Below are 13,483 nucleotides of genomic sequence, written 5' to 3' on the forward strand. Positions count from 1 at the left end.
GTATTGTAGAAAGTATAAAAATAAATTATATTAAAAATACTGGATTGTACTGAATACACCGTCCTTATGAATAGTTAATAATTAAAATCACCAACGCATCAATTACGTAGAAAAATTATTATTTACAGTTAAAATACAGAATTTAATCAAACACAGTGCATAGAATTATTATGGGTAACGTTAGTCCATAGACAGATGAGTAGCCAGAAACTCGTCAACAGAGTCAGTATCCCACTTGTGAATATCTAGAATATCTTCAACTTTGTTATCAGCATCCAATAATTTAATAATTGGATCCAAGTTTCTAACATATTTTATTTGCAAGTTCTTATATTTGCTAGGTCTATCACTTTTTATGAAAGCTGAAATTAATCAAATAAAGAGTAATAACACACGTACAGATGAGATAATAGTCCATAATGAAATATGTGTATTCCTTTTTACCTTGAATTTGTGGATATGCACCAAATTTACAAGTGCAGACTTCAAGAAGAGCATGCGGATAACGTTTTGATCCAGATGCATCGTAATCGTCATCTTTTAGACAACATTCTTTGCATTTGTCCCTGAAATGAATAAATAATATATAATCCATTTGTAGAGTATAAAATCAATACCTAGCAGCGTGCACTCATAATATATTTGTTACTTGCCATATTTCCGGTAAGCCACGTTTATTAAATTCTTCACATGTGGAACAGAGTAAATTGGCTTTATTAAAGCCTAAACTTTTACAATCGTCTGCTGAAAATTCGGCATTTACAATATTTACCTGGAAATTCAATATTAATTCCATGTATTGATTAAAATCATCAAGAAACGCGCGATACAAATATTTTATGTCTTTACTGTACTCGTTTATGTCTGCAATACTTTACACGTACCATATGATTAATGAAAAAGATAAGAGGTTAAGGGATAACTTTGATACTTACCATTAAACCAAATGAAAGTAATTGTATCGCTGTTAAAATATCCATTGTGTTATCCAATATATCCCGTGTGCATCGAATATAATTTAAGTATTTCTTTCAAATCTGCAACATAGTCTGTAAATACAACACAATCGCATATACACTACAAATTGCTACAAATCACCTGTAAACAGAGAATATACGATACGATACCACGGACAAGGTATAAGAGTAGACTTGATATCCAATGAATTATTTTGTCACCCAAAAGTGGGGTTTCAGAAGCTGATATTTCAGAAATTTAAGCTTCTTAGCGAGAATAGAGTATTCTCTATACCTCATTTGTATTACGATACGTTTATGAAGTGGGAGCTCTAAGTTCATACAGCGCGCATATTCAAACGACGATAATGATAAGAAATATGATGACGATTCGGGGGGGGGGGGGGTGAGAGGGAGTGGACGCATAATCAAATGCTGGATAATCAAATACGTGTGCCTTATAATTGGATTACAGCCCTATTTTCTTGTTCGTTATTGCTATGACTTTTGAATAGCGGTACTTTTATACGAAATCGAATGAGATGAAAGTATTTCTAGGCTGAACCTTTGCCTTCTTATTTCGCAAGTAAGTAGAGGATCGATATTATCGATAGCAAATTTACAATCCTATGAACACAATTTCCACTACTAGTACTATAGGAATTGTTTACTCGAATTATTGTTATTGGTTCACAACACGAGTATCAGATATAATGATGACGATAATCAGATTATCGTATATAAGCACGTACGTATTTTCGTAGCTACATATTATTGCTGAAATAGTAGATACCAGATTACACAATATTAATTACTTTAATCATTTATAGAATAAAAATCTTCACTAAATAACAATATCTTTCCCGATTTTTGTACGTATATTCTGAATTAGCATGTTCGTTCTACTATATGCTAAAACGATTTGAACGTAGTAAATATTTTATTTCATTATTGAAGAGATAAGTCGTCACGATCGTGTACTGATAATAAAACATCCTTTTAATTGTAAGTACATACTCATTCCTGTTTAATTAAATAGATAACTGTTTAATTAAAAAGATTATTACATTTCATTATAGTGAAAACACTATCATAATACAAAGTAAATAGATGATTGTAGCTGCGTCATTATTTGTGTGAGTAGTAAAAACAAGTCAATTTAGAATATGATAAGTAGGAGATAAGATATTGTATAAAAATAGGAAATCTTGAAGAATAATTTTCAATAAAATCGCAGGAATTTCATACATATTTATAGCAATAAAATGTCTATCATGTGAGAGATAATAATGAGAATAATTTCAATTACTTTAGTGCTGCAATTGTCGACGCGGTATCTGGTGTTGGTATAGTAAAGAAAAGATTGACAATTTTGTTATGGCTACATATATACTTGTTTGGATTCTATGACAAATCTGTTGGTAGCGCTGATGCATAAAAGAGAATGGAAACATCCGAATCCGGCTTGAACTGCGTGTACTGGTATGTATGGACGGCAGTTTTGCTAAATGAGTGGCTGTTATGAGGAAACAATTTTCTATGTAATATGAAACGAAGAAAATTAGTTAATACCTAATCATGCAGTGTCTATAGTAACATAATTAATTTCTTAGTGGTAAGATCAACATCCTTCACTAGGGACATCGTTTGATTTCAATGTATATAACCTTCTTTCTTGTCAATATGCAGTGCGTTAACTTTAGAAAATCGGTAATTTGCAATATAGAATTGCAGTTACTTTTACCACGAGCTTACAAAATAAATCACAATATCCCTGCCTAGATTTTATGTTGCAATTGATATTTCAATTTTATCGAAATTGAGAAAGTTAATATTGTTTTAACATTTAATGTCAAGTTAGTGTATGTATAATTTTACAATGGAACTAATTGTAATTTAACATTGTTATCAGATTACTGAAAATATAAAAAAGATAATTATTAGGTTAATATCCGATTAATAATATTGTTTGTGTTATAGATAACAGCCTAACATAAATAGGACTCTTTTTAACAAGACGGCATGTTTGTAAGAGTTTGGTTGCGAATTCTCACGGGGGATGAATGAGGAAGAATTATTGAAACGGTCTGCTGCAGAGCGAGATAGAATATTTAGCTGCTATGACCGTGGTAGAGAGAATGGAGCAGAGATTGATTCCTGGGAAGATCCTGCCTATGAAGTATATCATACTACTGACAGATATGGATTCATACAGTAATTATTACACTGCGGTTTTTAGTGATTCTATTTGTATCATTTGTATAGTTTATTACATTAATTTTTCATTGTAATATTTCAGTGATAAACGATTGCCACAAAAACCGGACCCGAATGAAATTAAATGTCATCGGGTGGAAATGGAAAGATTAAAGAAGTGGGAGAAAATGACAAAACAGTGGGATAGTTCCACTACTAAAGAAAAATTACGACGTAGAGTTTACAAAGGAATTCCTAATAGGTTTCGTGGTCAAGTTTGGGCATTGCTTTTGGGTATAAAAACTTTAAAAAAAGAGCAAGCTGGTAAATACGACGAAATGTTGAAACTTGCACGTCAGTGGTCTACTGAAATAAGACAAATTGATGCTGATGTAGCTAGACAATATAGAGATCATATCAATTATAGGTGTGTAAATGATATTTATAATCTGCTGCAAAACAATACTAAATAATTCATGTTCTAATATATGTATTTGATATATGTATGTAATATCAAACATCTATTTTCCATTAACAGAGAACGATATAGCATAAAACAACGATCCATGTTTTATGTGTTGGCTGCTTATAGCATGTACAATATGGAAGTAGGCTATTGTCAGGGGATGTCTGTATTAGCTGGATTACTTTTATTATATATGGATGAAGAGGATGCATTTTGGGGTCTTTCAGTACTGTTGGCTGATAAGAAATATACTATGCATGGTCTGATCATATTTTACATAATTAAAATCACGAATCATTTATAATACAATTAAATGGATATATGTTCTGTTCAGGATTTTATGTTGATGGATTTCCAAAACTAAATCGTTACATAGAACATCATGATAAAATCATGAATAAATTTTTGCCGAAATTAAAGAGAAAGCTTGACAAGTGCGGCTGCGATTCCATTCTTTATGCATTAAAATGGTTCTTTGTTGTTTTCCAAGAGAGGGTAGAGGAATATTCATTAATTTTTTACCATTATTTAATCGTTACAATATATATATATATATATATATATGTATTAAGGTTAAATATTATTACTAATAAGTTCTTCTTTATGACAGACACCTGTTAGTCTCGGTCTTCGAATCTGGGACATATTTTTATTAGACGGCGACCGAATTTTACCGGCTATGGCATATACAATCATGAAAATGCACAAACGTTTTCTGATGCCAATGGAAAGTCTAGACGAATTTTGTAATTATTTGCAAATCAAATTAGAAAAAGATTTCTGCTTTGATGATGATACAGTAATAAGTACCATGGAACGCAGTATGGAAGAATTAAAACGTGCTAAGTTGGATTATCCTGGTCCACCGTTACCACATGAGTTACCACGAATTCCATTTGGTACATTCAAAGAACCTTCATTTGCAAGCAAGGTAATTTATGCTTAACTTATCACTTATGCAAGGTAATTTATCCATATTAAATATTGTAGTGTGTAATGTTTTCACATTGCTGGTACTTCAAAATGGATCTAATCCAGTTGAATATATCCTGTATAGTTTGATCTTCATATTATAATATATCACACCTAGGTTGGAAGACGAACGGAAGAATTTAGTGAAGCACAGCATGCAATGCGTGAATCCATAACACAACGTAGAGATTTGGTGATCGCCGAAGACGGTAGAGAAAGTACAACACCTGTTGAACCAACTGATTGTGGTCTTGGCGGTGAGTTACAATATAATGAAAACATAGTACATGGTGATATAAATACTTGCCTTCTGCATTCTATACAAGAAAATACCACTAAGGATGTGGAGAAAGACAGAGATTCAAAGATTGATATAATGGTTATATATAGCACTAGATTGTAAGGTATTTTTTAAAAATAGGGTTTTATCAAAAAAGCTATCATGTACGCTAATAATCAGATATTTAGAGAAAACTTTACAAAAAATAGTCTAAAAGAGATTTTGAATTATCACGATCGACAGTCACAAATAGTCACAAATAAATCTTTACCATTAACATGCTCAATATCATCAAAACAAAGTTAGATATGCCTCTAAATTTGTGTTCAAAATTTTCATTGATAATTTCTCATACAAAATAGGATAGAAGCAAGAGGCAGTAGACTGTGATTATTTTGTAAACTATATGTATAGTACCTTTAAGAGATTTTCTATAGAGAAACAAATAAGAAAGGCATGTATGTGTGTCAAAATTTGAGTATATGAATGTTCATTATATTTTTGTTACCTTAGCTTATTATTGAACTGAGAGTGTGTCAAACTTTCGTTGCCATTTGAATAATAATTACAATGAAAAACTCGTAGTATGTAATGTTAATTTTTCTATTATGCACACATAGAAAAAGGCATGATGATGTTAGTGTTAGAGACAATTTTTAAGTTGAATGTATATTATACTTACGCAAAATCTGTTGGAAGACGCGGTTGTTCCAATATTCGATTGCAGTATAATAAAAATTGAATATATGTGCAGGAAGCAAATTCTCACTTGATCCGAATCTTGACGATGGAACTTCTCCCAATGGCTCGCGACGGTCATTGGCAGACACGTCTGTTACATCGACAGCCGACCTTTCCGTATTTAGTTCGGCGACACGGTGTCAAGCGTTAGACAATAGCCTCGATACTCAAAGTAATATTTCGAATGCTAGCTCGGGCAGCGGTGGCTTACCCACACCCAAAGCAACGCCACCTCAGCCGAGTCCAGATGTTGTAAGAATTTATGTATCATATAGTTCACCCATATCCGAGTCTTACAAAGATGATCTTCCACGTACGCTCCCACGGTCTTTAGAGACTAACAGGATCCGGATACGGGTCGACCCTGATCAAACGCCAATAGTGGAGAATCTCAAACCATTTTCATTAGAAAGCCCAGAAATTGAGTTGGACTTGAAATAATCTATTCACTCGACAGACATTAATTCCATGCACGAGTAAAAACCATTTCATGACATTACGCTCACGAGGGAACTATACCACGTAATTTCCTCAGATTTTAATGACAGCTTTCTGTGTGTACAAATTTTAATCTACCAATGCAGAATAATAATCGCATGTATCTGGACCTCAAAGCCAGCATATAAAGTGATATGTACAGAACATTGTTTTTCTTCAAAATAATATATAAATTGGCCTTAATGTTATTTTTACATTTTATTATATTAAGAAATCCAGACATACAGTTAATATCGCTATTATATTAAAAACTAAATGATTTTGAATATAATAATTTTGATTATCATTCCTAAAAGAAAATGATCCAAATATACTCCAGCTCTGAGGTACTTGTAAATGATTTACAGATGTTGAAATATTGAGAAATCAATTATTATAAAACTAAGAATTATAGAGACTTACGAAAATTGGTTTTATATTTTTTTAAGAAATTTGAAATATGTTATATTTATTTAAAAACATTAGATTGTATTATAGATTTTTCAAATTCTAATGTATATACATATGCATTCTGGATTGGCAGAACAAAATTTTTACTTGTAAAAAGTTTCATTAAAATTTAATCACATCAGCTTGATATTAAACACTGATTTAGATGAACAGAATTCTAAATCTGTATTGTATTATAAATTCAAGTATGCACATACCTATAATTACCATTTTCTTTAAAGTAGCGATTATGGAATTAATGATAAACGTGATATACCATGATACTTCTTGTTCGAACATAAATCAGTGTATGTTATATGCACTAGTCACGAATAATTATAGCCGTTTGCGCTTACTGACAACTACTCTTAACACTTTTGCTATGGCCTAATTTATGTTTATAGGGAAAATAGAGATGATTGAAATTTATGCAATAGAAACTTGTAATTTTTAGTCCATTGTCTCTAATTAACAGTCAATAAGACGCTGAATAACGAAATGATATTCCTGTCTCTTATTGATTAATTATAAAAATAACAGCATAATATTTGTCATGTGTCAAATTATATCGTACGAAACTATACTTAAAAGAACAATAAGATGATAGAACTTTATGCAGAAGAAAAACGAATTAAATACTAAAATTAATTATAATATTTAGTCAAATATTTAAAACGACGAAATTTTAAAGTATTATACGAATATTAACGTATATGTAAGGCATTGCAACCACATTACGAATAGAAATATAAACAATTAACGTAATGTATAGATAATTTCTGTAAAGTATGTGTTTCTAAATCGCTCCATTTAACGAACATTATAAAAAATATTTTGGAATCTACTATAAATTGGCCATTATATATACATACAAATATGAGTCAATTTTCCATAGTAAATATAATACTAAAAGCGATATTTTTGTTACAATACTATAAGCATATAGAATCTTTTTAATAGTCATTATTATATTTTCAGTATTGTGTATATTTCTCTGAAAATTTCTATAACTATCGCATATGTCGTAAACGAGTATACATAAAGTTCTATACTCTAGAAATATTTAACAAGTAAATAACCATGCATTTTATCTTCTATAAGACACAGAGAAACAGAATTATCTTCTTTAGCTGATTATAAATAGGTGAGAATCAAAATGTTGTTGCTTTAGAATTTAATTTCGTGTAAATTCCAAAAGTAGTATGCTAAGTATTACTACTTTTACCATAGAGTCTCACAATATTCAGGAATTTATGTTTTATTATGACGAAATATCTGAAATTATCTATATTCAGATACTGTCACCACATTGTTTTCACATTGTCAATTATTCTAAGAACACTGAAATATGTAAGATAATTTGTTAATCGTTCATTTCGGGAACAAGTATGAGTTGGTGACATAATTTCATATGATTTTGATATAATAAAAGCATAAAAATTTTAGTTGGTAGAGATGATTATAAAATAATAATCATATCCTTAAAAAAAATTACATTCTACAAATATGTTAAGTATAATACTGCCACAGTACTATTAGTCCCTTTTTTATCTTAAGTTTTGCTTCTTTTGATAATGATCAGTGACATATATACCATTGTATATACGTAGAATTTACTGAGAAAGGAAATCTTTCATTAGATATTACTTGGAGAAGATATCCAAACTAAAAGAAAAAAAATCATTGTCAGAACTTTTGCCGTGGAATGTGAATATTGAACAGTCTTCTAATATGCTACATATTTATTATTTAAATGTACAAAAAATGTTTTAATGTAACAGAAACATGCTTCTTAACCGATTGATTCTGTAAAACATTCCTGAACATACAGTATTCCTAAATGTATATAGAATATAAAACTATCAACTTTTTTTGACAGCAATCACTTGTTATATTTAATACCGTAAAGTAATATTTGTTAAATAAATATTAACATGTTAACGGTTTGAATCTTTATTGCATTGTAAAAAAAGTTCAAACATTCAATGTACAGTTACATGGTAACCTCTTTTAGAGGTTTCATGACATTAAACTTTCAAGAACATAAAATACATCGGTAAAGTTGTAAGCCAAATATGGAATTGTAAAAATATAAAAAAATCCAATACAAGTTCAGTGAATTACGTAAATTTAAAAATGTACATTCCTTTCTGTCATATTAAGGTTTACAAATATTTTTTACTCGTTCATTAATTTTTATGTTTATATGTACTTTAAATACCATATTTTTACTCATTTAGCATTCCTATTCAATTAAATGTAAGGTATGAACTTTTGACAATTATAAACGTCACAAATAGGCTCAAGTATTTTTTAGTTATATCATTAATATAAAACCATAGTGAGAATTTTATAAAATCTCTTCAAACTATTTGTTAAACATTTATACTGCAGTGTGAAAGACTATTAATTTTAATGTTTTTATAATCGAAAATAATTCATTCTTTTTATTCCCAAAGTTAAGAAATTAAATTAATAGATTCAACAGTAACACATACTATCTAAAACAAAGATGTTATCCTTTAGACTGTAATATAAAACGTGTATGTGCTTAGTAGTACATGTTTTCTATAATTTTGGAGTGACAATTATGTTTAAATTAAACAATGGTAAAGGTAATTTTAATAAATAAATTGTAGTATTGCCTTTATTAAAAAGTGCTACATATATTTACTTGCTTCTGCTATACGATCTTCTTGGTTAACTAGATTGTAAAATACAAAAGTATGCATTAAAAATAACATATTGATTGTTTTGTTCATTATTCACATTCGTCTTATCGCACTATATAGATAAATGAAAGTTCAAATGTAATACCTGATGAAACATTTATGTAATATTTAAAATTGTAGTTGAAGTCGATATTTTTTTTATACAAGAATTTGAAAAATATGCGATATAGTATAGGCTTGTGTGTATTATTCATAGGATATTTAGAAAAGAAAACACAATCTAATGATACAATACTCATATAACTTCTTAATGTCTGGTAAACCATGTTGTAAATTGATTGAAACCATCGAAATAGTAAATAAAAATACGAATTAAACTGATATTTCTTCTTCCAAGAAATTTTATTTTTCATTAACCAACGTTAAATTAGTAAATTTTTGACAGAATCACATTCAGTGTAACTAAAAATTAACAATCAAAGAGACTTGTGATTTAAAAAATCACGGGAACATCACAGATGTATCTAACCATAGTTACTAATTAATTTCATACAATTAGTTTCAATACTTACACATACAGGAGTTACCTAAAATTTTCGCCTAAAATATCTTCATTGTCTTTTAGTAATATATAAAGATGTAAAAAGGAAAAGATATATAATTTTTAAGGAAATTATTACGATGAAGGTCACATTTTACAAAATCTCAAAATCGTTATCTTATTTTTAAGTGGGATAGTACATATTTTGATTAGTATAATGTTAAAGCTAGTGGAAAAACGAGTTCAATAATGTAGATTACATTGATGAACAATAAAGATATTTCAAGGAGAAATTTTAGACGACTCCATTTTTGATTGACCATATTTTTGTTGAAATTTGTCTATATATATGTATATATAAATTTTACAAAAACATGGTCATAAAAATTTATTAAATTTTCTTGTACTCTGTTGTTCATATCTATACATATTTTCTATGTGTATTAATGTACATAGAATATAAATGTGGCATTTAAACCTCACAAAAGACATTTGTGTTTCATACATCTTAAAAAGGATAAACGCATTAGTATTTATATAACAATACTAAATAAAAAAATGTGTATAGCTTTATGTATTTATAGAAAAGATTCTGTTCAATTTTCAATTTTAAAGAATTTATCAAGAAAATACAAAACTCCAAAGAAAAGTAAGAACGTACAGTTAATAGTTTATGTAACTATTATTAAAACCAATTATAAATGAATAAGTAGTATAAATGCAAACATAGCAGTTAATAGATTTACTGCGTAATAGAAAATACAATTAGACATATTACAGTAACAATTGGTTTTACTGTTAGTCTCTCAAATTCAAGTGAAAGTAATATTAATGTAAAGATGTTGGTTCTCCATGTACGATTATCTTTTGTCCCATATAATAACGCCAGAACAAACTGTTTCCTCTCTTTAACTGGTTAGTAACTGACAGATGAAACCAACAATCCCGCCACCCGTTATAAATTGGCATACGTGGAGGAAGACCAGCAGCCAACCTTTATTGAGAAATAAATCAATATATCAATGTTTCACTGAATTGTGCATATTGTTGCATATAATTGCATATTAAAACTCACCCGCAGTTATTAACAATCATACAATTTGATACGACTAAAAATGGGTATGTGACTGTTGTCGCTATGAACTGAAAATATCACAATAAATATTAATATAGAACTATACTGCATTGCTCCTATTGCAATTAAATAATTAATTTACTTACACCCATTGTAGCATCCACACATGGTTTTGCCTGTTCATCATGAACTAGGTATTTATGAATAAGATAACTAGATGAACTAAATAACATTATTGCAGCAGTATTTCCAATAAGTCTAGGCATCAATCCTGTATAATATCCCGCAATTCCCTCCGTTTTATATATTTCCATAAGTGATCCGAATAATCCACTTGAAATTCATAAAAGAAAGAAAATAACTATACTAACATGAAAATAATAGTTTGATAAGTATAGATAATTGATAGCATACTTGTATTTTGTTTCTCTTCCAACAAATTGTGCAACTGTCCTTATCGTAATGACTGTTAATGGCTGACTGATTATAGTTGCTACTATCCTACTAACTACATCCCCTATGAATTTAAGTAGAAATGTCTTACATGATTCACTAAAGAAGAAATCGTCATCATTATTTATACTAATCGCTTCTCAAATTTCTGTTATATAAATATACACCTACTCTTCTTCCTTTGAATATCTGCTATTATTGTGATCGATATCCTCTATTGCTTTCTTGATATACTTAGATGTTTTATCAAAAGCTATTTTACCTACGGTACAGGCACATGTTCTTGGAATAATACCACGATAACATCCAAGAATGCCATCCACATTTTTTATATAGGCCACTGTAAAACAATGAAATAGTCAAAGCCTTTCATAGCAGTTACAAGAAAAAATTGAAATACATTAAATACATTAGATCCCATAACAACATAAGAATGGAATCTGAGAAGAAAAATCATGTACCATATGTAAATATATTAGGCAAAATCATAGCCGGCTGTCTAAGTAATAAAGTTGTCGCAGGTCGTGGTACAATCGGTTCATATCCAATCTGTTATAAACATAGATAAGCCTGTGATCAATTATTGACGTCCAAGCAGTTTATCGGTGACGCATGTTTTACCTGCATTAATACTTTGGCATATTCTATTGGATATAAAATGGTAGTAAAAATCTCCCGACATATCACAGAAATTGATGTTTCCTCTTCGTGCACCTGTATCATAATTAACTACAATTTCTGTCGACTAACACTCTATGATGTAATGTTTACTTAATGATTTACAATAAAGGTTAGACAATCTCTTTTCAGTTACGGTACAAAGTTGAATAACATTAGATTATTAGGTACTACTAGGCATATCGCAAGACCATACACGAGTGATTCAATGATATTCACGGTCCACGGGAAATACGGGAGTGGGGGATAGCCGGTATCCCCACCATAATGCCCTAAGGCTCGATGGTGGCGGCCTGTAGCGAGTTCAACAGACACTTTATCGTGCGTGATGTAAACCATAGTACTATTTTTGATCCATAAAATTGTCTTCTTTCCTCCAAATCCCCGTACTACTTCTGGTAGCTTGTTTCTTTCATTTTTTTATTTCCATTGAAATACCCGGAACAATTAGGTCCCGTGTCAATTTTTACTCTATCTTGTAAAAGCGTATTTCTATTTTCGGACGTCTTCCTTTTAACACCAACGGAATCTTTTTAAGTTTTTATTTTTATGTACTTCTATTTCCAGTTTTGCTTTTTGGGGCGGGGAATGTATTTTTTAACTCCTCTTATAACGCAACTGTTCAAAAATCTAGAATTTTTAAGTGGCAATTATGAGGGGAAATCAAAAAATGTAATTTAACGTGAAATATAGTCATTAGCTTGTTGTTGGTTGCGCACGCTTTACTTGTTTTCTTAATTTCGCGCATTATATTTTCCGCGAACGCGCTACAGTTACGAAGAAACATGGAAGGGGAAACCGGTACGTGAGAGGCTCCTCGTTTTGTCCTTAGACTATATACACCTATATAGACACGACTTTAGATCATTTACCTGATGCAAAGATAAAATCATCCACACGTAACGTCAAAGTGAACAAGCTATGCTAATATGATATACGATCTGCAATTTCGAAGGAGTAACACAACGATGTTCCAAACGTGTTAAACTGTTTTAATGTTTGATATTAAGGAATGTGCAAAAATGTTTAACTTTCAGAAAATAAATTCGTTTGATTAAATGTGAAATATTAGGGAGACCGTAAAGTTATGTTGTTTGTTTACATTAAATTCAAACAGATAAATATGCGCAGAAACGACATTACTTTCCGGTCCCCCTAATACATATGCACATTTTAAGAATTATAATTTCGCAGAATGTATTTAAAGTTTAATTAAGATATTCATATTGATTATTTAAATTAATCGAATAATATGATTTGATTCTACATTATTATCGTATATATCCTCAACATTTCCAACCAATGGTCACCGATTTTGAATGAACATCTTTTATACCGCGTGACGTGTGAATTAACAGTTATCTTTGATTCACTGAACTGTTAGATTTTCTATAAACGCTTTCTATATCTAGAAGTACATACATCTACATATATGTATGGTTTCATTAATGTTATTTCAATATAAAAGTTGAACTTAGTTTAATCCATCTGAAGGCAGGAATTTAAACGAATCGATTACATACATA

The 13,483-nt window shown here is 29.9% G+C and overlaps 3 protein-coding genes across 9 annotated transcripts; 1 reads left to right on the plus strand and 2 right to left on the minus strand.

Moving 5' to 3' along the window:
- Positions 1-102: 102 nt before the first annotated feature.
- Positions 103-2,287, minus strand: LOC117228662 (selenoprotein F). Of its 5 annotated transcripts, none has more exons than XM_033484535.2 (5): positions 2,266-2,287; positions 936-1,049; positions 654-772; positions 445-566; positions 103-362 (listed from the first exon to the last, which is right to left on the minus strand). In XM_033484535.2, exons 2-5 carry the CDS (start codon positions 978-980, stop codon positions 181-183), a joined length of 468 nt encoding a protein of 155 aa, XP_033340426.1. In that variant the 5' UTR covers positions 981-1,049; positions 2,266-2,287; the 3' UTR covers positions 103-180. The 5 variants fall into 5 exon arrangements, with proteins under 5 accessions (XP_033340426.1, XP_033340422.1, XP_033340425.1 ...); XM_033484531.2 differs by lacking the exon at positions 2,266-2,287 and adding an exon at positions 1,128-1,282; XM_033484534.2 differs by lacking the exon at positions 2,266-2,287 and adding an exon at positions 1,128-1,279 and having other exon boundaries at positions 936-1,037.
- Positions 2,036-9,591, plus strand: RN-tre (Related to the N terminus of tre oncogene). 3 transcript variants are annotated; one of them, XM_033484528.2, is made up of 9 exons: positions 2,036-2,092; positions 2,271-2,438; positions 2,937-3,170; positions 3,256-3,579; positions 3,691-3,878; positions 3,953-4,113; positions 4,229-4,549; positions 4,709-4,847; positions 5,625-9,591. In XM_033484528.2, the coding sequence occupies exons 3-9, from the start codon at positions 3,016-3,018 to the stop codon at positions 6,050-6,052; spliced, it is 1,716 nt and encodes a 571-aa protein (XP_033340419.1). In that variant the 5' UTR covers positions 2,036-2,092; positions 2,271-2,438; positions 2,937-3,015; the 3' UTR covers positions 6,053-9,591. The 3 variants fall into 3 exon arrangements, with proteins under 3 accessions (XP_033340419.1, XP_033340416.1, XP_033340418.1); XM_033484525.2 differs by having other exon boundaries at positions 2,038-2,092; positions 2,271-2,571; XM_033484527.2 differs by lacking the exon at positions 2,036-2,092 and having other exon boundaries at positions 2,268-2,571.
- On the minus strand, positions 9,583-12,180 carry LOC117228569 (mitochondrial carrier homolog 2). The gene is made up of 7 exons (XM_033484389.2): positions 11,901-12,180; positions 11,741-11,828; positions 11,451-11,619; positions 11,241-11,378; positions 10,973-11,159; positions 10,827-10,894; positions 9,583-10,745 (listed from the first exon to the last, which is right to left on the minus strand). Exons 1-7 carry the CDS (start codon positions 12,000-12,002, stop codon positions 10,580-10,582), a joined length of 918 nt encoding a protein of 305 aa, XP_033340280.1. The 5' UTR covers positions 12,003-12,180; the 3' UTR covers positions 9,583-10,579.
- Positions 12,181-13,483: the final 1,303 nt, after the last annotated feature.

The sequence above is a fragment of the Megalopta genalis genome, chromosome 1, assembly GCF_051020955.1.
Source record: "Megalopta genalis isolate 19385.01 chromosome 1, iyMegGena1_principal, whole genome shotgun sequence".
In the NCBI taxonomy this organism is placed as follows: Eukaryota; Metazoa; Arthropoda; class Insecta; order Hymenoptera; family Halictidae; genus Megalopta; species Megalopta genalis.

What these genes read in the sequence shown, in the direction of transcription:
- LOC117228569 (XM_033484389.2), bottom strand. Translation starts at nt 12,002, where the DNA reads ATGATACAGGTGCACGAAGAGGAAACATCAATTTCTGTGATATGTCGG. An exon ending in AGATATTCAAAGGAAGAAGA is followed by an intron (nt 11,379 to 11,450) that starts GTAGGTGTATAT and finishes TTTCTTCTTTAG; the next exon opens with TGAATCATGTAAGACATTTC. An exon ending in GTGTGGATGCTACAATGGGT is followed by an intron (nt 10,895 to 10,972) that starts GTAAGTAAATTA and finishes TGATATTTTCAG; the next exon opens with TTCATAGCGACAACAGTCAC.
- RN-tre (XM_033484528.2), top strand. Translation starts at nt 3,016, where the DNA reads ATGAATGAGGAAGAATTATTGAAACGGTCTGCTGCAGAGCGAGATAGA. An exon ending in AACCTTCATTTGCAAGCAAG is followed by an intron (nt 4,550 to 4,708) that starts GTAATTTATGCT and finishes TATCACACCTAG; the next exon opens with GTTGGAAGACGAACGGAAGA. An exon ending in AACTGATTGTGGTCTTGGCG is followed by an intron (nt 4,848 to 5,624) that starts GTGAGTTACAAT and finishes ATATATGTGCAG; the next exon opens with GAAGCAAATTCTCACTTGAT.
- LOC117228662 (XM_033484535.2), bottom strand. Translation starts at nt 980, where the DNA reads ATGGATATTTTAACAGCGATACAATTACTTTCATTTGGTTTAATG. An exon ending in CGTGGCTTACCGGAAATATG is followed by an intron (nt 567 to 653) that starts GCAAGTAACAAA and finishes TATTCATTTCAG; the next exon opens with GGACAAATGCAAAGAATGTT. An exon ending in TGCATATCCACAAATTCAAG is followed by an intron (nt 363 to 444) that starts GTAAAAAGGAAT and finishes GATTAATTTCAG; the next exon opens with CTTTCATAAAAAGTGATAGA.